Below are 23,304 nucleotides of genomic sequence, written 5' to 3'. Positions count from 1 at the left end.
CTTGCTTCCAGGTATTGCACTTCTTGGAAAACTTTTCTTACTGCAGGTGGGCTCAGTGGGTTAAATCAGCCAGGAACATGGGTTCCCTCAGCTCTGGCTTTCAGTGCTGCTTCCTAAGCACTCTGTGAATGCCGTGTGTATTCTCTGAGAACAGGCTGTGCGCTAACACAGACTGCCTTTGTACCTCCTCTCTTGTGCAGAGCGATGCAGTTGATCGGCCATGTGTTGCAGCTGTACGGGGACTGAGGGCACCAGCCAAGGCCATCCCGCTGGCCCGGGGCACTCGGGCTCCTGCGGGGCCCCGAGCTGGCACAGGGGTGAGGACCTGGCATCACCCAGCTGTGCTGGGGTCCTGCAGCCTCCAGGAAGGGGCACCTCCCCAGCACCCCGGGTGTCAGGAGGTCACAGCACAACTCCACTTATTTAAACCATCCCTTTTAGACATGTACAGTGTACTTCTATTAATTATCTTCCATCACAGCTAGTGCATTTTTGGGTTCCTCAGTTGCTGTGCTTAACATACACCTGTATGCTAGAGCCCCACTTGCTGGCAACAGCCCGTGTTCAGCTCATGCTAGAAATCCCCGAATCCGCTCGGTGGGTGACTCCCGGCCTTGCACTCACCCAGCACTAACACCACAGCTCTTCCCCAGCCTTCCCTCCACCTTTGGCTGCGGATTTGATCCTCTCCAGTCCCTTTGGGGTGATGGATGAGTTGTGGTCCCACGCACCTCCTGTCGTTCTGGCCACCCCCATAACAGGCTGCTTGTTTTCCAGGCCTGCATCTGGAGTGTATTTATAAAAACCCTGCTATGAAAAGGCAAGCCAATGAAAATCTCCTTGAATTTCCTTGTTTGTGGATGCTGTGGTTTGTCCTCCCACCCTGAAAACAGCATTTGTATTTATTGATTTAAACTTCTGTGGCCTCCACAGGAATAATATTTTGTATACAGTAGGGCTGCACATCTAAAAGCTACAGAGCTGGTTTGAAATGGATTTTGCTAACCTGGTATAAGGGCTGCATGATCGTCTTTATTTCAGTTCAGCTGCATTGATTTCAGCTTAGTTTATGTTGATTATGATCAGAGTTCAGATAAATCAAGTTAATGGCTCTCTTAAACCTAAATAGGTGCTTACTCCACTGCTTTTAAATCACTTGAAAATTTTATTTGAAGTTGAACCGGTACAATTTTTTGTAGAAGCCTTCTCCTAGGAGCTCTGCTTTGTTGCAAACTCTTTCCTGTAAAGCACCAGTTATACTTCCAGCATTTCTTTGACATATATTCCAGATGTGGGACTTCCTAATTTTTATTCTTTTTGTTTATAATTTAAACCACCATTTCCTCCCCCTCCTCTCAACTGTGTAAGCCGTGTCAATAGGTTACACTATCCTGTGGCATTGTGTACTTTAGTTGATAAGCTATTGTGGAAAAACATTCAGTGTAGTCCCAAGTAGACATACAAAACCATTTCCTTTTACTTCCTACCTCTGCCCATGTCTGCAGGGTCACTTGATACCTCCCCAGGGGCAGATGCCTCATGTACCTGCTGCCCGGTGGGTGGGTAATTGTTTTCTGTGGTCAGGGTTGGGTATCTCCCCTCGGTGATTGCTCCTGCAGCTCCTTGCACAGGCCTGTCCTGCAGCACCCACGAGCAGTGGGCGGCAGGCAGCGTGGGTGCTGGTGCCGGGGCGATGGGCCGGGTGCGGGCACTTGCCTCTGGTGCCACTGCTGCCGCTTGCTCCTGAGCGACCGCGCTCTCCTGCCCTTGTCCCTCGTCATCAGCCCTAGGGAAAAGTTGCAGGGATTGCCTGGAGCTGGGAAGAAAGCTGAGAAGTGGCTGGGAAGTGCCCTGTATAGGGAAACAAATGGATTACGGCAGCAGGAATGGAGATACCTGATGAAAAACAATTGTTGAGGGGTGGTGCGGGGCGGGTTGCATTGTTTTGTTTGGTTTTTTTGTTTTTTTTTTTCAGCAGTGGATGCAACACAAAAAATTAAATGCCTTTTACTGAGTTTTCATTTCAGCCTTAAAACAAAATTCTTTTTCCAAATAAACTTTTATACAATCTACCATAGCACGGATGGCACAACGTGAGGCCCGTGGTGGGGGCTGCCTGGGTTCCTGCCTTGGTGCCTGTGGGGAAGCAGAAAGGGAGGCTCACACGGCTGCTGAGGGGGTGGGTGGCTGTAGGACTGCAGGGCCAGGGTGGCACCTACCACGGCTGCTGTGTCAGTGCTGTGAGAGCTGTGGCCAGGCTGGATGTGAGTGACAAAGGGTTGGCATCCCTGGGTGCTGTGAGCTACCAGCTGTGGATGGAGCGTCTCCCCCCTTCCCTCATGCCCTGCTGGGTGCTGAGAGGGCTGGGAAAGCACCCAGTGTGTAGAGAATGATCCAGTTATGCTACAGGCATTGAAGTTATTGTTAGCCTGTGGGTAGGTTTAAAGCAAACCAAAGGGTACAAAAATCCAGAGTTCTTCTCAAGTGGAAAAACTAAAGCTGTGAACTTAACAATCTTCACAGGCAATGGAGCATCACTGAATAAATGACTACTGGGCCATCAAAATGAAAGGGCAAGTAGGGAAGATGACAGACAACCTGGGGAATAAGTTGGAGGAAGAGAGTGTACAGAGCAAAAAGAGCCCTTCCATATTTGTTTTCAAGATAAGGTGTACATGGTGAAAGATAACACACCAGTAGGTATGGTACCTGGGAGGTGTTCCTTGGGGCTTGGCAGCTTTCCTTCCCTGAGGCAGATGCTGTGTCCCTGCTGCGAGGTAGATTTCAGCAGTCAGCACTAAGTTCGCATGGAGACATCCTTGGTGGCAGGCAGGGCTCTTTGGTGCTAGCGCTGCAGTTAGAGAACTGTTACCATGAAGGGTCAGCTGCAGTCTTGATGGTAAAAGCTCCAGACTGGAGTTAATTCTTCGTTAATCCTGGGACAGCTGATTTGAGAACGCTCCTCTGCCGGCAGCAGCCCAGCAGCATCCTCCTTTCAGCAGCTCTGCTGTATTCTTAACTATGTCACATCAATCGGCAAACTCTCATTTCCAAAAATGACCTTGGGCAGTTATGAGGTAAGGCTTCAGTCACGAGCCTTTCTTTTCAATAAGCTTGTGTTTCCTGATGAACAAACACCAAGGTCAAACTTGTTAACAAAGAATGCTTTCTCTTTGCTGTACAGGAGATTTTTGGCTACAAAACTCAAGGCTGCCGAAAGGCCTTGTGCATTGCTGGCTACATCTTGTCCTGTGGGGCTCTGCTGCTGCTCTTTTACTGGAAGCCAGAGTGGGATGTGTGGGCAAACTGCATCCGCTGCAGCTTGGAAGAAGCGGACGTTGTTCTGCTTAGAACAACAGTAGGTGAACCCTTGTAGCTGATGATCGTTATTTGTAGATCCTATTGTTTTCACAGATAGGGCAGCCTGTCTGTCTTTGTCTGCATGATGTAGCAGGTTAATAACACTTTCCACTTTGGAAGTGGAGCGGCAGGGGCGAGTCAAGCTTCGGAGGACCAAGCACTTTTATTTGCAGAGTTTGAAATACTGTGTAAAAGACCATATTTACACTAAAAAGGCTGCAGCCACTCTGCCTGAAGGCTGGGCATGGAGCAGGCTTCAGGCAATGCTGCTGCCCATCCACAGGCTCCAGCAGCTGCCCTCTGCCAATAACATGTTCCATAAAACAGCTCTGCCTCTTCCCTTCCTTTATGTGCATGGGGTGCAGCCAACTGACTTCAGCGGAGGGATCGTCTTCGGAAGTTGTGGCTGTTAGTAGCCTTTCTGCTTTAAAGTTATTGGAGAATGCTGAGGAGATAGGTTTTAGAGATCTGGGTTTCAGGCATTAGTTATATTCTAAAACTCCATGACTGTAAATTAAAACCCAATGTAATTCTAGCAGAGCAAACGCTTAAGACACTTAATGCTCAACATTGCAATGATATTCCTAAAATAAATGCACTCAAACCACTGAATGAGTAATCTGTTGCTCATTGTAACTAGGTACTTTAGACTAAACTGATTAAAGGACAGTCTGACAAATGCATGTATAGCAGTAAAGCTGAGTTGCTTTTGGCTATGGATGTACAGCAAGTAACACAGCATTATAGGAGTTTTGTAGAGCAAAGTAGCTGGTGCTGAGGACTCAACGTCCACACCAGAAGTGTTTCAGAAAGCTTTTACTTCCAACTAGCTCTAGTCTGATCCCATAGACTGAATATCCATCCAGTAGCTATTGAAACACATCTTCTGGTTTAGTTTCATCTTCCCTGAAATTGCTCTGCAGCATGAACCAAAGCAAATGGAGATGATTGCGAGAGTGACTTTGAAGTGCTTTACTGATTGGTACTAAACCACTGATACCAACATGCCTGTTACTATGGACTTACATTTGCTATGATTGCAATGATGCCACAGTACTGTAGTTCTCTGGGAATCTCATATATACTTCCCAGAGACAGGAAATGTTATCACAGTCAATATTTGGAGCTCATGACTGAACTGTGCTCTACTTCTCTAGGATGAGTTTCAGAGGTACAGCCAGAAGAAAGTGACCTGGATTGATTTGTCCATATTGGCTCTACCTGTTGGTAGTAATTCAGATGGTCCTCTTGTAGCTGATAAAGACTCTGTCATAAACAGAGCTGTAATGAAGCCACAGTTAAAGGTATGTCATCTATAAAACGGAGAAGAAAGATGGCAGGGAGGAGGTGTGTGAAAATAGGAGTCAAGGCACCTGGAGGCTCCCAAGGGTGCTCTGTCAGCATCTTCCTGCAAATCTTGTTTATATAAGCTCAAGTTTTCCCCTAAAACATGAGGAAGCATTTCTGTAACAGTGAGATGGTTTTCCTTTGAACGGCAAATGAATTTTTGCTCTTTGGTCTTGCAGATGAGATGTATCCAGGTGCAGAAAATCCGTTATATTTGGGACTTTTCTGTAAAAGAATTCAAGAAAGTTGGGTGAGTGTCAACAGCCTGTTACAAAACCCTTTGTGGTAGGGGACTCCCTTGTCTGAAATTTCTCCTGTTACCCTAGATCATTAGAAGACAGCAACACATGTCACAGCATACACCACAAGTTTGGAGCTGGCCTCACAAGGGAAGAACAGAAGATCAGGTACTGTCTACATACGAGTAGATGTATGAGCTAATTGTGACAGTGTGACCTATTATTTCTTCCTTTCAAATTCATGTGAGCTTCTTGCTACTCATCTTAGTAAGGCAGTGCAAACTCTGTGGGTGACATTTGGAAAGGTGCAAAATCATTATCCCTCACACTTTATTGAGCTCATTATCTTCTCAGTGATGCCACAGACTGAATATCCATCTGAGGAAAACTCCACCAGTTCCACCTGGGGTTCAGGGCACAGCAAGCCATGGCTGTCTTACTTTGCCATTTTCTCCTTAAAAGACCTCTGGAAAACACATCAAAGGGTTTAGCAGCAAATTGACAATCTTTTCAGCAAGGAAACAGTAATATTCTGCCTCTGTGTAAAGTCGTCTCGGACACACTAGCTTCCTGACAGGTTTATTTGTCCTGCTTAGCCATATGGTGCCCCCAGGACTTACTTTTTAGATAAGTGTTAATGTTATTTGGGTGCCCAGTTTTCCACATGGATTCTTATCCTACATGACTAAGCTATAACATGGGGAACTCTTCTCTACCTTCCTACAGGCAGCTGGTGTGTGGGCCTAATGCCATCGAAGTTGAAATTCGTCCTATTTGGAAGTTACTTTTTAAAGAGGTCAGTAAGTCAGACTAGCACTTGGTGGGACAGGTTTGAAGTGTTTTGAAGGCTTTACCTGGGCATGCTGGGATGGGGTGATTGATGCTTCATAGGCATAAGCCATGGAGGAAAGTTGCTGAACATCCTTTATGGCTATTAGCACGCATTCCTGGCAGAAGGTTAAAGGGAAGAATATGAAGCTAAGAGGATGCTTGGTGCTGCATACTTATAACAGCTAAATGTTTCCCTTATGATGACTGTGTCCCTTCTTGGAGAGCAGTAGTGTGGGGGACTGATGTCCTCCTCTTCTGCTGTAGGCCCTTATTCCTGAGTGAACATCTGCCATCAACTGGGACATCTTGCCTCATGACTGAGCAGCGACATGCACCTGGAGTGCTTGTGCTTTCTGCAACTACTAGGACTGACCATAGCAACATCAGTAACTCTGTCTTTTCATGCAGGCTCTTGATAATGATCTGCAGTGAAAATTTTATGGGTACAACTAAGGCAGACTTGTTCCTCTTTAATGGCATTGGTTTAGTAGTCCAAAAGTAGTACACAGCATTGTACAAGCTTGCTTGTGACCGCAACAGCAGTTTAAATCAGGAGTGTGCTTTAGAATGGAGGAAAACATTTGCAAAATTCCTCTTTTATAATTGCCTTGTTCACCTAGTAACTTCCTTTTCTCCTATGCCATAGTCGCAAGACAATTTTTTTTATGCATAAATAAGGACACACTGCTAAGACTGTTCTTCCTCTACAGAGGACAAAGCACACACGTCTTGTGGATAAGAGGAGAGACGTGTATGGATGGTTACTTGTTGAGTTTGCATATAGAAATGCTGGACATACATTTTTGCCAACCTGTAAGCAGAGGCTTTGCATGCAGGATACTGTCATGTCATCTGTGTTCACTTTAGTGAATTGTAGATGCTACGAGAATGTCTTTAAAATGGAAAAGAGCTATGAATGCTGGGACTCCAAGCTAGCATGTGTCTGAACTTTAAGAGGAGTTTGTTTGAAACCCTACAAAACACATGAAAAGCTCCAGGGCTCCTGAAATGGGTTGGATTTGATGTTACCAACCTTTCAGTGCCCTCTGGAGATGGTTTTGAAGAGAACTCCAGTGTAGCACTCTAAAAAGTTTATTTAATTTGAACTTTGCACTTCCATCCAAGGCTGAAGCTTCATGTCTGAAATATTAATGGTGGTGCCTGGAGGCAGACTGGTCCTCATAAGTTTGTGATATTTCAGTCCAGATACAGCTTCAGTGTCCGAAGGCTGGCACCCTGATTTAGTGTCTGTCTCTGTCCTAGTGAATGTCAAAGAAAGTATTAAATTTTCATTGAGGGACCAAATTTGCCAGATGAATAATTCATTTCGGTTCCAATCTTTATGCAGAAAGCTCTTTCAGTGGCTGTTTTAGTTATACCAGTTCTACAGAAAAGTCTGTCACTCCTTCAGACAAGTCAAGTGGCAGGCAAATCTCTGAAAAACTTCATCTAATTCTTTTGTTGTTAGTTAGATACCACAATAACCAAAATTATATTCTCAGACTTAAGTGGGGCTTGTGCCCTGTTTTAGCATAACACATTAAAGTGAGTGATGACTAGTTTTGTAAGGCTGACACAATGTGGAGTAGCTAAAAGTATGAAGTATGAGGAAATCAAGCTTTCATTTTAGCTGTAGTCTAAGACTGATTACTGATGGCACCACAGACCATTAGTTCTTCTTTACCATTTTTCTTTTTCCAAATAAATATCATATTCATAGTGACTTTTTTAAATCACAAAGTATTAAAGACTTTTAAGGTAATTCAGTCTTTTTTTTTTTCCACATGTGGGCAGTGTCTCCTGTGTAGCAATTACTTAGAATCAGAAGTGTTAAGGTCACCTTTTTTAGATGGCTATGGTGGGAAACCAACTGATTTAAAGTCCCTTAAGTCTGACTTTAAGTTGCCAGCGTAGTTGCTGCTGAATAGTAACTGGTTAGCAACAGCTTTTAATTACAAACACCACGAGCTACATGTAAGCTGGTAAGTTCAGAGCTGGAGGCTATTAATGCTTGAAAACAGCCATGAAAGAATGCTGCCTTGGGATGGCAAAACAACACTTTAGATCGGCGTTTAAGACTCCTGGACACTGTAATGAAATGTTCTCACCTTTTCCCACACTTGATCTCTCCTGACACGTGTTATGTCCATCCCCTGACATGTGTAACGTTTGCGTTTGCAGATTTTAAACCCCTTCTACGTGTTCCAAGCCTTCACCCTCACGCTGTGGCTGAGCCAAGGCTACACTGAGTATTCGGTGGCCATCATAATCCTGTCGATCATTTCTGTTGGCTTAACCGTGTATGACCTCAGACAGGTGAGTCTGCTGTGCAGCTTGCCAGCTCCCCATCCTGCACTCTGCTAGCAATTTCATCTATCACACACAAGTAGCTATTTATATGCTCTTTCTGGTTATTTTTTATTGCTGTGTATTCTGCTGTATTACTACAGATTTATTGCTATAGAAGAGTTAAAAGGGTCATACCTGGGGATCTTGAACTTCCCAAGAATTAAAGAAGATTGAAGTATCATACCTGGGGCTTGTAAGACTTTATGAAGGTGGACTATATGTGTGAGTCTGGTTCTTACTGTAATTTCAGGAGGATTCACTCCTCTTAAGGCTTGCTAAATAACAGGTTTTAACAGCAAAAAAACCCATGACTTTTTATTTCTCAAATTTGTTCAACACTTCTGTCATGGATACAGCTGCTTGGAAGAATTTTCTAATAATCTCAACTCATTCACTTTTTGACCTAAAGCACTCACCTGTGATAAACCTGAAACCTTCAGTCTCTATGGCAAAGGCAAATAGGCTGAGCTGAGCCTTACACAATGTTTGCCTGCCATTGAGTATCCTCATGCAGTCAGCTGAGGTTCCTGGTGTTTCCTGCTGGAATTGCAGAACACTCTCACTGGGAATTTGGAAAACACTTCCTTGATTTCTGAACCCAGTTTAAATACACAGGGAAGGCAAAAAATCACATGGAGAAAGGACATAATAGGGAAAAAAGAGAAACTATGTGAATGAAAGTACAGATGGGAAAGAGTGATAGGAACAGGAGTCTGGCAGGCAACATTTTAGTCTCTCAGGATATTAGGTATCGCATTCCTCTGTATTGTTAAGATTTAAAAGCAAAAATGAACTGGGGATTCCTGAGTCCTGGTAAATATTTTGTTAATCTTCAGGAAAAATGTAAGGATTAGAGGACAGCACTGAGAATTACAGTTTCTGCAGACAGTGTGATGTGATTAGGGGTGGTGGCGGGGGTGGAGGGACGGCAGCTCTGGGGTGCACTGGCCTGACTGTCATGCTCATGTGCTGTTTCAGAGCCAGGCACAGCTCACATTGCCTCCAAATTCACTGCTAAAATCATTGTTCCTGCACTGAATTACTGGGGAAGGGCAAGATTCAGCCCTTTGAAAGGTTCCTTGGGAAGGTGGTATAGCAAACATCTCTGTGAAGTGCTGCTCAGGGGGAGACAATAACTTGCCCTTCCAGGAGCTGGCTTTTGTTCGAATTGACTCTGCTTTTCCCTGGGCTGGTAGAGGCACACAGCACATTCCCCGTGTAGGTCCCAGGCCCCGAGACTCGTGGGACTTTGGGCAGTATGTGCTCACCGGTGCGCTGTGCTGACGAGGCACTCCTGCACACCTTCTGCCCTGCCAAGGGCATGCTTTTATTGCTGCCTCACACTGATCTCAGCAAAGGCTTTGTGAATAGCTGGGGCATTTGCCAGCACAGGTGTGTTGGCTGCGCATCGCGTTTTTGTATCTCTGACTAATATCTGTAGGATGACTAGCACTCCCATGTTAAACAAGCACTCGCATCTCTTTGAGTGCAACTTTGTACTTAAAGTGTTGCTGTCTGTCCTGGTATTGCAGAGCACGAAGAACAGATACGGTCCGTTCAGCTTTCTTTGGCAAGGCTGGTTTTATTGTGTGACTGATAATTTTGGCAGGAAGAATTACAATGTTTGGGGCCTCCGGATATTCTTCAAACTGGCTTGACATCTTCACATGAACAATGCTAATGAAGAAATCCATACTCGGGGATTAGTTTTTTGCAATTGCAACTTTTAAATCAAGATAAGGCATTCTCTCTAATGACCTTGCAATGACAGTTGACTTCATCATTATCTCAGGATATGTAATTGTCTGAATTAGATTGCAGAAACTGGCAAAGCGCAGACACCCAGCTAAATTAGAATTTCTGTTTTTCTTCTTGCAATGGCAGTTTTGTAACGAAAGCCTTTACAACTTGGTTGTCCTGTTGGTAGCCTCCTAGCAAGGGTAAATCTGTTGAGCACAAAGAAACCCTTTACTAAGGGACTGTAGATAGCAATGTTGCAGCTAAGGAGACTTACTCTGGCACAAAGCAGGAATGGCCCCTTGAAGGCTGAGGGAGATACAGCGGCATGAATTGGAAGCATTCAAAATTAGGTCCATGTTCCCATGGCAGCTTGTTCTAGGTTAACTCAATGAACTCGCACCCTGACTTCTAACAAGTGATGTGAAACCTCCCCTGGATAACTCAGCAGAATTCAGTTTCTGTGATGTTAGCATGATCACTGAATTGTAACCTACTGCTTCGCTTGAGTATTGGTGTTTCAACACTGCAATTGCTTTCCCATCAACAGCAGTCTACCAAGCTGCATGACCTCGTTGAGGAGCATAACAAAGTCCAGGTTACAGTCTGCACAAAGAGCGAAGGTGAGTCATCTGCCTCTCATTTTCCTCACCAGCCTATATAATTAACTAACGTGTTGAAATGTATCTGGAATTGCACAGCTCCTGTTGATTTCTACTGCTGAAACGTAGAGGGCGAGCTGCAGGGAGAATGGGGCAGAGGGAGGTGAGGCGGGCAGGGCAGTGAGAAGTGTGGGCACAGCCTATGCGGTGCGGTAATGATGCATCTGTATCATCATCATCTGTATCTGCAGCATCTGTAATGATACAGGTGAACCCAGTAATTTGTGTTAAGAATTGAGAACAGCTTGGAAAATTTAATTTCACAAACAGGCAACTAGGTAACAAATCTGGCCTTCCGAGACCTGCTTCCCCGCTCAGCTATAGGCTACTTTCACAATCTTGTCAAGTAGCTTGTGAACGACTTTCAAGGAGTCTAGACATATGGCTCCCACTGATGTATGTTTTTTCTTTCCTGCGTCTCAGTTCCTTGCCCATAAAATAGGGATTATAGCTATTTTTGTCTCCCAAAGAGGTTGAGATGGGCAATTGCTAGGGTGATGGGAGATGTAAAGGCCTTGGATAGGTTTTCTTGGTCAGAGTGTTTTATGGACACTAAACAAATGCAACTGAAGACACCGACTTGGAGGGAGATGTTTAGACAAGGGCTGATCTTTGCACTGTTGCTTTTCAACCAGTATTATTTCTAAGAAACACTGGCCTTAAATCACAAAATTTAGTGATGTTGCATGTGCCTTGAGACTTTTTTTTAATTGCCCAGAACGTGTGCACAAATAAAGTTCATTTTTTTATTGTTCTACAGGTTGTGAAGAGCTGGAGTCTTGTTACTTAGTCCCTGGAGACATGTTTCTTTTAGACGGAAAAAAGCTCTCTCTCCCATGTGATGCTGTCCTGATTGATGGAACCTGCATTGTGGATGAAGGGATGCTCACAGGTACAGCCTTGGAGTTTGAAATGCTAAGGCCCTGTCCAGGTTCTCTGTCAGGGAGATGTCTCTATCTATTCTGACAGCAAATTGTTTACTATTTATTAGAATAGTTTGCAGCAGGAGGTGGAAAAACTGTGGCTTGAATAATTCACACTTGTCTTGGGCTTTTGAACATTGCTATTGTGTAATATGCATTTCTTATCCACATTAAAAACAAGTAGGATTAATATACTGTCAGGAGTAGAAAGTTAAAATACTCAAATACACCAAATAGGTATTTCTTGAGTTTTTGGATTAGAATCATAGAATCATTTAGGTTGGAAAAGACCTTTAAGATCATTGAGTCCAACTGTCAACCATGCCCACTAAACCATGTCCTGAAGTGCCTTGTCTACGCGCTTTTTGGATACCTCCAGGGATGGTGACTCAACCACTTCCCTGGGCAGCCTGTTCCAATGCCTGACAGCTCTTTCAGTAAAGAAATTTTTTCTAATATCCAATCTAAACCTCCCCTGGCACAACTTAAGGCCATTTCATTTCATCCTATCTCCAGCCACCTGACAGAAGAGACCAGCACCCACCTCACTACAACCTCCTTTCAGGTAGTTGTAGAGAGCGATAAGGTCTCCCCTCAGCCTCCTTTTCTCCAGGCTAAACAGCCCCAGCTCCCTCAGCCGCTCCTCATAAGCCTTGTGCTCCAGGCCCCTCACCAGCTTGGTTGCCCTTCTCTGGACACGCTCCAGCACCTCCATGTCTCTCCTGTAGTGAGGGGCCCAAAACTGAACACAGTACCCGAGGTGCGGCCTCACCAGGGCCGAGTACAGGGGGATGATCACTGCCCTAGTCCAGCTGGCCACACTATCCCTGATACAGGCCAGGATGCCGTTGGCCGCCTTGGCCACCTGGGCACACTGCTGGCTCATATTCAGCCGGCTGTCGACCAGCACCCCCAGGTCTTTTTCTGCCGGGCAGCTTTCCAGCCACTCTTCCCCAAGCTTGTCACGTTGCATGGGGTTGTTGTGACCCAAGCACAGGACCCAGCCCTTGGCGTTGTTGAACCCCATACAACTGGCCTCGGCCCATTGATCCAGCCTGTCCAGATCCCTCTGTAGACCATTCCTACCCTTGAGCAGATCAACCCTCCCTCCCAATTTGGTGTCATCTGCAAACTTACTGAGGGTGCACTCGATCCCCTCGTCCAGATCATTGATAAAGATATTAAAGAGAACTGGCCCCAAGACTGAGCCCTGGGGAACACCACTTGTTACTGGCCACCAACTGGATTTAACTCCGTTCACCACAACCCTCTGGGCTCGTCCATCCAGCCAGTTTTTTACCCAGCGAAGAGTACACCTGTCTAAGCCATGAGCCACCAGCTTCTTATCTTCTGATTTTGCAGCAGTTCTGTTCAAGCAGGCAATGCATGAGCACGGGGGTCAGTGTTATATCTAAACATCAAGCCACTACATGGCATGAACTTGGTTCAGCGGCAAAATTTGACCCAAATTCCTTGATACAAAATGCTCAGAGAAACCACCTGATGTACTTTGAAACTAAAACTATAGTGGCTGTCACCATAAGTCCACATGTGTAAGTACATAAGCAAGCTAATTAGTCAGGCAAGCTTGAGCACCTAAAGGGTGCTGTCACTTTCTAATAAGCAGAATCTGATAGACTTTTAAATCCCCTTTAAGTGAAGCTGCACACTGTTGTTGTTAGGTGAAAGCATTCCGGTTACTAAAACCCCCTTGCCCCTCGTGGAGAGTCCGATGCCCTGGAAAACCCACAGCATGGAAGACTATCGGAGACACGTCCTCTTTTGTGGGACAGAAGTCATACAGGTGAAGCCGACGGGCAGAGGGCCAGCGAGAGCCGTCGTGCTGCAAACCGGTATTTCTTTTATCGTTTGTTAACCAGCAGAGGGGAAGTGGCAGCCCCAGGGGCTGGTAGGAGAGCTGGCTTCCCTTTGCAGTTCAAGTCCAGCACAGGTCTGCTGTCCCCAAGAATTGCCTGTTGCCACCTGATGGCTAAGGCTTGTGCGATGTTACCTGTTTTCGAGCAGCACTGACGCGGTACAACACTGCTATGTCATGTACGCGGTGTATGGCACATGTCTTCACGCAGGGTTCAATACAGCTAAAGGTGACCTGGTGAGATCCATCCTCTACCCCAAGCCGGTGAACTTCAAACTCTACAGAGATGCCTTCAAGTTCATTGTAGGCCTTTCCGTCATTGGCATGTTTGGGCTCATCTACACCGTGTGTGTGTTCGTGTCCCACAAGGTAAGTACGAGGGATGCCTCTGTGCTGCAGGTGCCAGCTCTACACCCTCGGTCACTCAAGATCCTTGGAATATTGTTCACTTCTGTAATTCAGTTTTCAGATGCCAGAAATGGGGGTGGTGGAGGCTGAGGAGGAGATGGACAGAACAAAACAGAATAAATCTGTCATCCCCAGGGGCAGAGCTTGGGGTGCGCCGCTCCTGGGCAGGAGGGTCGGACCCCCTGAGAGTGACGGTAGCACGGCAGGGAGGCTGTTCCCATCCCATCGCCCCTGTCGCTCTCGCTGTTTGCAGAAGCCGGTGGCAGATGTGGTGGCTATGGCCCTCCTCCTCCTCACCGTGGCTGTGCCTCCCGCTATCCCTGCTGCCTTGACAACAGGCACTGTTTATGCCCAAAGGAGGCTGAAGAAAAAGAAGATTTTCTGCATCAGCCCACAGAGGATTAATATCTGCGGGCAGATCAACCTTGTTTGCTTTGACAAAGTAAGGCGCTTCTGGGGGCAGTGAAAGATGGTGGGGGCTGCTAGGAACATGGGATATTTTTTTTTCACCCCATCTATCCTGATCTAACCCCAGGGAAAGATCCTTTACAGGTGCCCATGCAGCAGGGTCACGCTGTGGGCAGGAGGCTTTCCTTACCCTGCCTGGGAGCTGGGGAAGGACCTCTGGGGGTGTGCAGGAGGAAGGGGTGGGCAATAGCAGGGTAACTAGATATTTATTTAAATCTAGACGGGCACGCTGACAGAAGATGGACTGGACCTGTGGGGTGTCATCCCTTCTGAGGGAAGGCGGTAAGGAAGGATTTCTTTTAGCAAGAACTAATCTCCAGTGTCAACGTACTGCCCAAATGTTCTAGTTAAGAGGGAGGCAGTTGCACAGGATACAGAGACAGTAAATAGCATGCAGCAAGAGATGTTTGGGTGCATTTGGGGAGGCAGAGTGCAAAGGGTGTCCCTGCTTAGCTCCTTCCCTCCAAGGAGGGCATCTGGGTGCTGCTGTGGCAGGCATAGCTGTAAAGGTTGCTGCTAATTCAAGGCAAACAGAAGTCAGCAGCAGCATGAGTGCTTTTAGTTACCCTGAGGGGATTTGGAGAATATGCACAGAGCTTTTCAATTATGTCATTCTTAGCACAGTTCAATAAATATTCTTAATCTAGTCAATAAACCTTTCATCATTTAAATGTTAGGATAATGCTCCTTCTGTTGAAATTGAGTGTTGCTGACTTTGGTGCCTGTTGAATCTTACCTACTTTCTGTAAATGCCATGAAAAAATATCTGTGAGACCAGAGATCAGACCTGCAAAGCTCAGGTGTCCTTAGGGATTCCCTCAAACCCCTGGCAGGCTCCATCTCAATTCCAAGCCCAGAGACCATTGAAATACTCAAGAAAAAAACCATTATGTAACCATTAAACTTGACTATATCCAGAATTATACTATTTAATTCATATTACTGTAAAACAATAACAGACTTCAGCTCTGCAGTGCATGTTATACCAAACTCAAAATATTAATGTTTTGCAGTGGCCAGGACAAATCACACACCTCATATCAACTCCCAGGTTTCATTAGTAGTTGTTAATATATCAGATACTTCAACACCACAGAGATAATCATGCCATAATGAATGAAAGGATGAATTCATTGTGAGAGGAGAAAAATCACATTCCCAATACTTCCTCAAAGGACAGAGAGAAAATTACTATCTGATCCAAATTAATGAGAAGAGATTAATAAGTGTCAACCAATAAAATACTCTTCCAGTGGGAGCAAACCGCAGGCACGTAGGACGGTCTCTTCTTGGCCCCCCTTCAGTGCACCAGGCAGGCCACACAGAATAGGTGCACGTTGAACAGGCTTGGAGCCCATCGAAAGCAGACAGTTCATGGTAATAACAGAATGATTTCCTTTGAGGTAGCCTTGCAGGTAGTGTCTGCTCACATGAGCAGCAGAACAAAACCGGATCCATATATCAGCATAAATTCACATAATAAAAAAAAAACCTCTGCAAGGTATTAAAACATAAAGCTGTCTTTGCAGACATGTCCAGTCTGCACCCAGCTGGGAACCAGTGCTGGTGGCTTGCCAAAACGCAAGGAGGAGCTATTGCTGTCTGCATTGATCTCATTAGCCTATTTGCATAATTATTCTTTCTTAAATGTTCATATTTTTGAACATGTTATAAGACTAGCTGTCAGCTAAGCTGAATACTGCGAGGCAATGACAGTAAAGGAATTTCATTCAACTTGCAAAATACCCTATTGTTCGTTTAATAAGATAAAAATGTTTGTTGGTTCTATGTGGTGTTTAGCAGTTTCTTGGTGTCTCTCAAGTATTAATTAATTAATAAGCCAATTATGACCAGGCTGAGAACAAGGTATAATTTGCTGGAAACAGAGCAGACTTGGATGGCCCAGAGGGACAACAGGTCCCAGATTCATTGTTCCTTTTAATAGAGCTGCGAGCTGTCATGCTGCTCACTTCCAGATGCATTTCACTATGTGTGTGTTAGTAACAGGGGATGCTAGTTGTGATCAAAGGCAAATAAAATCTATTTAAATTTCTCCTTAATATGGCAGCCTAAATGGTAATGGGCTGTGTTCTGGTCTGGCAAACACAGCTTGTTGGCCAGCCAGTTTCTTAGGGGGAAAAATGTGTGTGTAAGAAGAGAGGACTCTGAGAAATAATTTCCATGATGAAAGTATAGAGCTTTCACCCAGCTCAGCTTCGCACATCTTTGGTCTGTACTGCAGGGCCAAGGAATGGAATAAACCTCAAGGCTTTCCACAGAAAAAAATCAGGGTATGAATGTTTGACAGCGTGCCTCAGTGTAACTAAATAGGAGTCAACCAAGGTACCCATTTTCAAAATGAAGGTGTGAGGGACAAGCATCTGGTGTCTGTGGATACGCAGATGTAAAATCTACAGCTGGAAGCGAAGGTCGGGTTCCTCGTGGCTCTCCCACGTCCCTCCTGGGGTTGCGGAATTTGGGCTGCTGGTGCTCGTCCACCCCGGTGAGTGCACAGCACCAGCCTGAGCAGAGGGACCCCCTTCCCATACCGCAGTTTCACAAATCTTCTCCTAGGGCACTTTGCCAAACTTCTTTGAGATCCCTGGTGCAAGCTGTTTCCTCTCCAATAGTGTCGTCTTTGCTTTGCCTAGTACCAAACAGCAATTTTCAAGCAGGACTCCTGTGCCAGCCCCTCTGAGCGTTTTACCGTCTCAGTTACTTTGTGTCAGGTTGAACTCGTGCTGATGAATTACTGCGTACTTTTTGGCCTCCTGAATGCATCTGACCTGTGATCAGAAGGATGGGTAGGACAGCGTGTTGCTTGCTGGTATTGGGCTCAGCTCTACTCCGTGGAGCAGAGCAGCACCTGGATGTACCAGCTGAAGACTTGTGCCTCTGCATCCCTCTTGTAAGCGGTCCCACTAACCTGCTGCTTTTGATCAGGTTTCAGAAAATCCATAAGTTCCCATCCAGCACTCCTCTGCCCTGGGGGCCTGTGTGCGGAGCCATGGCGAGCTGTCATTCACTGGTTGTGTTGGACAAGAAGATTCAAGGAGATCCACTGGACTTGAAAATGTTCGACGGCACACACTGGGTAACGTGACTCGCACCCTCTGCACACATCCAAAGCACGGACACCCCCAACCCAGCCCATGGGGATTTACTCACAAGTCAAGCTCAAATACATGCCTGTAGGGGGAACTACTTTGCAATCCTGGTCATAACAGCTGGAATTTGCTCTGTTATTTCTACTACCATCATGATAGATTTGCAGCACCGTGGCTGCTTTTTGATAGTCCAGCGATTATTTTCCTCGGGGCTGCCTGCATTTGCTCTCTTAATTTGATTTGGAAACACTGGAGCGTAAGGAAGCAGAGGGGGAGCCTGGTTGCTGCTTGCTGGAAGCAGGGGATCAGACCATGCCGTTGGCCATGTGGTGCACAGACCGCAGGTCAGCTAAGGAAACGCACAGGCAGGTTTTTATGCCCTTACGCTAAAGGCTGTTATCTCTGATTAGCAAAGGGACATCCCTATGGAGAAACCAAGGCTGGAACCTCCAGCTGAGTGAACAGCAAGTCTCAGAGACCTGGGGAGGACATGAGAGATTGAGCCTCGGGGCTCATCTGCAGGGATGGAGAGTTGCTTGGGTGGGAGCAGGATGGGAGGAGGCACGAGAAGGAAAGGGGCTGCTCTTCTCCCTGCCACGTCCTAGCCTGGAGGGGTTCTGGGTCTCTGCAGTGAACTGCCTTGTCGTCTTTTCTCCTTCATCCTTTTGCTCAAGAGAGATTAATCAGTAAGTAAAACAGATGGCAGCTCTTTCAACAGCGCTGCAGGAAGGCATCAGGATGGTGCTCGCTCCTGTGGAAGAGCAGGCAGCAGCAGAGCCACATGACAGCAGAAGGGGACTATGAGGGTGAATGAGCCTTGGCAGCACATAAAGTAACAGAGGTGGAGGGCTAAAAGCACCCTACACTGAAAATTGCCACCCTGTTTCTGCACAGAACATTGGTGAGAGTCTTTTAAAAGCAGGAGACTGGAAGATAAAACTAGCTAGATAAGGATAATTATTTCTCTTTCGCTTCATAGTTGATATGGAATTAAATTTATGTGGAACTTGAGTTTAGAGAAACCACAAAATTTGACACAGGTTTTTACTCTCATCAAGTCAAAAGACACAGGGCCATGTAGGCTTCTGCTAATGACAAGGCTGCAGGGAGGCTGTCACTGATGATAGATAGGAAGACCTATTAGATCATAACAAAGTACTTCTGCAACTGGATGCCAACAGCAAGGGGGAAACATGCTCCCATGTGCTGCTGGCCCTGCTTTAACAGACAGGTATGAAGGCCCCCCCCCAAAGTATCAGAAATAACACTTTTCCTTGTACAGGAGGTAGAAGACTCCAGCACAGCTCAGGATGGGGCTGGTGCTCTTGACACCTGTATCGTTAGACCGGGGCCGAAGGCCAGCAATGTAAGTTCAGTTCTTTCTGAGAATGAATATTCTGCATTTTCAACCTGCAGCAAGTGCAAATTCCTATCACACACACTATTCATTTACCTGGGCTAGCACCTGTAAAATACCTTTCAACTACTCTTGGTACTGTGTTGCATCTTCCCCCAAAACAGACCCCCTGGAAGCGTAGGACCAGAAAAGCAAATTCTGATTAAAGTGGAGATGCTGCTCCTGAAGTGGCATCTAAAGCACTTCATGGGCCTAAAAGCCCCTCATTTCCAACTCTCCTATTTGCACTAATAAAAGGTACAGACTTCTCTGAGTCCTCACCCTGTAAAGCTGCTGGCAAAATGAAACTGCACAGTCAGTTTAAGTTAAGACTAATGCAGAGAAACCATGTAAATGGAATAAACGTGTAAAGCATGAGTTCATCTGCAGGAGGAGGCAATGTGAGTAAGGACAAGGCATTACATCGAGAAGCACGGATGTGGGTCCATGAGGCCTGCTGGTAATGGTTGTGCAACCCCACTAGCAGATTTATCAGCCTCACCCCAAAGCACAATGTTGTTTGTTTCACTCTTCCTCTTAAAAGGCCCCTTGGGAAGCTAAGTATTTTGACAGTTGAAAATTGTTATGTTTCCAGTCCAAATGTTGACCCAGCTAGCTTCTTCCCAGTGGAAGGAGTGTGATTTCTGTTAGCCATACCAGGAAGACAGTGCTGTGGCAACAAGGAAATCAGTCTGGTTTCTAGGATTGCTCTGTTCCCATGGTAATGTCACTGTAACTCATCAAATTTCAGTTCCCAGGACTGTAGATCCAGGAATATTACATTAATATGTGTTTATTAAGAGAAAGGCTGGGGCAAAGCCTGCAAAACAAGTTAAATATAGAGAAAAACACTGAGGTTCCTGGGAAGTATGCTGAGAAGACAGAGTTGTTGAGACCGTGGCTCCTAAACTTGTAATCAGTGATCTGGTCCCACAGCCACAAGGCAGCAAAAGTGAAACAGTCTCCTATTAATAATAAATCACCTTAGCAAGAAAGACTCAAATGAGCTAAAGTTCAGAATGGATTTGTTTTGTGTAATCAATGACTCAGATAACGTCTGACTTTCCTGACCTCTTCCAGGCTCCCGTGGAAGGAATAGCAATCTTACATCAATTCCCATTTTCTTCTGGGCTGCAGAGGATGTCTGTTGTTTCACAGAAGATCGGAGAGGAACAGTACGACCTGTACATGAAAGGAGCACCAGAAATAGTGTCCAGCTTTTGTAGACAAGATACTGGTATAGAATTGGGAAAGGGCAACTGTATAGTGTTTATTTGGACTTAATCCAAACCAGAGCTTATGCTGGAGCTGAAATCCTACAAGGATTTCTACTGGCCACACTGCAACTGCATGTGTGTGACTCTTCCCACAAACAAGGCTTGGGCTTGTTAAATGTCTTTAGTTAATACTACAAACAAGTTTTCATTGTTTGTTTGTAAGTTAAAGATGCACACAGCATAACAGCTAGTGAGATGCACAGCCTGAGGTTCAGCTGCTGTACATCCCTTAGCTGACTTGCATCAGCTGAAGATATAGTGTATAAATAATGTTGATAAGTCAAAATACACAGAGCCAGATGTAGGATCACGGTAATTGCATGTCTCACAGCAAGTGTTGTGCTGTACAAGTTCTTAAATTTCCTCCTAATTTATTACCCTGTAAATTCAGCATTGAGTTACTGACCCAGCTTGCAAAGGCATTAAATCTCAGCAATGGAAAACTTGCTGTGGACATGCAAATTACTGTTATCAAGGATAATTGGCATTAATGCTTGAGCCAAGACTTCTGTCCTCTCTCTGCAAGTAAACAGGCTTTTCTTTTTTGTATGTGAACAGTATTATAGGCTTATACTCAAATTTGTCTGCAAACTTGAAACTCAGGTCACATTCACTGAATACTTCAAAAGGATGCCAAGCAAACACAGTACCAATGGTCTGCGGCTCTGTGGTTTGTTATTTCAGATGGCACTGACCTGAAAACAGGTGAAAACAGTTTTGAGGGACAATAGAAAGGTTTAGTTTAGAACCACCTAAGATCTAACGACACAGACCTCCAAACAAGTCAATATCAGCAAGAAAAGTATCTTCAAAATTATGTTCCACTTTCTCAGGTTTCTAAATAGCTCCTCTTATCCTATCTTGATTGTTTCTATATTGATTACAGCTTAATGAATAATTAGGTACTGCACTGTAAAGCTGTGATTGCAGTACATAGTGAGTACAAAGTAGTGCAAAGTTAAAGGAACTTTTTGCTTTGTCACGGGAATGATTAGAGAATTGAAAATTTAGGATTTCAGAGAATTCTCTCATAAGACATAAACATAAAAACAATTTCTACAAGCACTCAGCATGTATGCAGTAAAGCTTAGGACAGAATTATGAAGTCAGTCATTTGTCCTCTGCCCAGTAATTCATCTTATCTACCTGCACCTTAACATGCATTTAAAAAGTATAAAACAGATGCATAGATCACTTATTTGAACAGTCAGTTACACAGCCTTGGTACAAAACAGCTGACTTTTATGAGAGGCCACAGTGCTGTAACTAAGGCTATAAAGTGGTTTAAAGGACAGGCATTTAAACCCTAGAAAAGCAATCAGCAATATTCTAACTATGAAACATTTTTTTCCTGTGAACAGTCCCAGCTAATTTCTTGAAGGAGCTTAAGACGTACACAAGCCAAGGCTTCAGAGTCATTGCCCTGGCCCATAAAGTGCTAAACCTGGGAAAGGATGTAGATGTGAGCAACCTAAAGAGGTAAGGTGTGCTGACAGTCTGCTGGTATCGCTGTGGGGTTGCTTTCCTATCTGCTTGTTATGACCTGCCCCAAACCTTCCCCTCCTCTCCTGCCAAAGGAAGCCTATTGGGAAGCTGTACCGCGTAACACCTTCCTCTCAGCAGATGCTGATTACACTGTTAATTGCCTGCTTTACTACTGCTCTTGCAAGGCTCACTGAGCTGGATTTCAGAATCTGTTATCAAAGGGTAATGAAAGCTGGCTATTGTGCTTCTATACGGCAATGGATTGGGACCGCAGCAGAAATTCTGTATGCCATAATCTGTGGGTTTCAGCCAGCCAGTTCCTGCAAATCTCTGTCCCTCTTTCTGCACACGCATCTCTGCTGCATTCCTTCCTAGAGACAGCAATATAGCAGATCAGCAGCTTGGCTGAAGCTGCAGAAATGTTGATGCTTGTTGAGCACTGCTTGTGTTGAACTTGTAGCAGTTGTGTTTCCCGCCGAGCATGGCTTTCCCGTTGAACAAAAATCACAGGGAGAGTCTCGCTCTCTGTGCTGTCCATGGGAAACAGCACGTATGTTTCTGTCCTTGTTCCAAGAGAGGAGGCAGAGTCTGGGCTGGTGTTCCTGGGCCTCCTGGTGATGGAGAACCGCCTGAAGCAGGAGACGAAGCCTGTGCTGCGAGAGCTGGATGCCGCCCACATCAGGAATGTCATGGTCACAGGTAAATTCCCCAGGTTCCTTCTGTGGCTGTGCTGGCTGCCACGGGGCACACAGGAGAGATTCACTCCTCCAGCATCCTCCATTGCACGTCCATGGTCTCCACCTGGGCTGCCACCATGCTATGGCAGATGTGAGGAGCCTGCCTCTCCTCTATCCTTTCAGGGGACAACTTACAGACAGCTGTCACGGTGGCCAGGAACGCGGGTATGATTCACACGGGCAGCAAAGTCATCCTCATCGAAGCAAACGAACCGGAGGGCTCCGCTCCAGCTTCCATTGCCTGGCAATTGGCAGAAGACTGCAAAGAAAACACAGCTGCTCTCTGTGTAAGCACAGCCAGGGATGGTTGCTTTTGAGTGCCAAAGGCAATTAACAAAGATTTTAATGTCTAATAACTGGCTCCTTGCTGGGAATTTGGAAGTAGCTCTGAGGAACAGAGGAAACCTGGGGGCTAGTTTGTATCTACCCCAGGGCATATGGAGGTGTGGTATGGACCATGCACCTGTTAGGGAGAAATAATTAATCCAGTGCTACTGAATTCTTTGCTCAGGACAGCATGCAAAATAACTATTTAAATAACTGGTAAGGCTTTGCAGATGCAGTGGCCACTTCAATCACGCTTAAAGTGTACAGAATTAATGCAATTATACATACTTGTCTGTGTGACTATTTGCTGGGCCAAACTTCACTGTCTAAACTAGCAGCCTGTGGCTAACAGGGATTAATTACGCACGGAAACACAGTTAGAAAATCAAGTACTGCCAGGAGTGAAGTTTTACAAAAGGATGCTGCATAAGGCTGTGTCCCTGGTTGCCTGGTGGGAGGCTGATGAGGTGGAAGTGAAATGGCATGTTATGACCTCAGTCTGAGAATAAATGCTGCCTTATTTCTAGGAGGTATGTGCTAATACCGAGGAAAAGATCACCTTGGAAGGAGAAATCTGCAACTACCATTTTGCAATGAATGGAAAGTCCTATCAGGTTATTATAAAGCACTTCTACAGCTTGCTGCCAAAAGTAAGTTCAGAGGAAACAAAGCATTTATTTGCCCTCCCTGTTTTATTAAGTGGCAGTGATGTCCTGGCTGGAGAAAGGTGTTTTTCTGTTGGTAGCTGTAACGTTGTCACTTCACATTTTGACAG

The 23,304-nt window shown here is 45.4% G+C and overlaps 1 protein-coding gene across 7 annotated transcripts in view; it reads left to right on the top strand.

Annotated features, from left to right (window-relative positions):
* The window catches only part of LOC115346795 (probable cation-transporting ATPase 13A5), a 37,834-nt gene that overhangs the window by 3,119 nt on the left and 11,411 nt on the right, over positions 1-23,304 (top strand). For 4 of the 7 annotated variants that reach the window (XM_030027253.2, XM_030027251.2, XM_030027256.2 and 1 more), the window contains exons 2-20: positions 3,185-3,358; positions 4,518-4,664; positions 4,887-4,957; positions 5,034-5,114; positions 5,673-5,742; positions 7,959-8,093; positions 10,414-10,486; positions 11,286-11,417; positions 13,131-13,301; positions 13,536-13,693; positions 13,986-14,174; positions 14,421-14,482; positions 17,144-17,294; positions 18,590-18,673; positions 19,784-19,940; positions 21,342-21,459; positions 22,040-22,164; positions 22,326-22,489; positions 23,057-23,179. In XM_030027253.2, coding sequence (XP_029883113.1) covers positions 3,185-3,358; positions 4,518-4,664; positions 4,887-4,957; positions 5,034-5,114; positions 5,673-5,742; positions 7,959-8,093; positions 10,414-10,486; positions 11,286-11,417; positions 13,131-13,301; positions 13,536-13,693; positions 13,986-14,174; positions 14,421-14,482; positions 17,144-17,294; positions 18,590-18,673; positions 19,784-19,940; positions 21,342-21,459; positions 22,040-22,164; positions 22,326-22,489; positions 23,057-23,179 — 2,385 coding nt within the window. Of the gene's footprint in view, positions 1-2,989; positions 3,078-3,184; positions 3,359-4,517; positions 4,665-4,886; positions 4,958-5,033; positions 5,115-5,672; positions 5,743-6,487; positions 6,591-7,958; positions 8,094-10,413; positions 10,487-11,285; positions 11,418-13,130; positions 13,302-13,535; positions 13,694-13,985; positions 14,175-14,420; positions 14,483-17,143; positions 17,295-18,589; positions 18,674-19,783; positions 19,941-21,341; positions 21,460-22,039; positions 22,165-22,325; positions 22,490-23,056; positions 23,180-23,304 lie in introns of those variants that run through there. The other 3 variants (XM_041126633.1, XM_030027252.2, XM_030027254.2) reach the window with 3 other exon arrangements.

The sequence above is a fragment of the Aquila chrysaetos genome, chromosome 10 (assembly GCF_900496995.4).
Source record: "Aquila chrysaetos chrysaetos chromosome 10, bAquChr1.4, whole genome shotgun sequence".
Taxonomy (NCBI): Eukaryota; Metazoa; Chordata; class Aves; order Accipitriformes; family Accipitridae; genus Aquila; species Aquila chrysaetos.
Note: the sequence above shows the minus strand (reverse complement) of the source record. Positions and strands in the feature narration are given on the sequence as shown.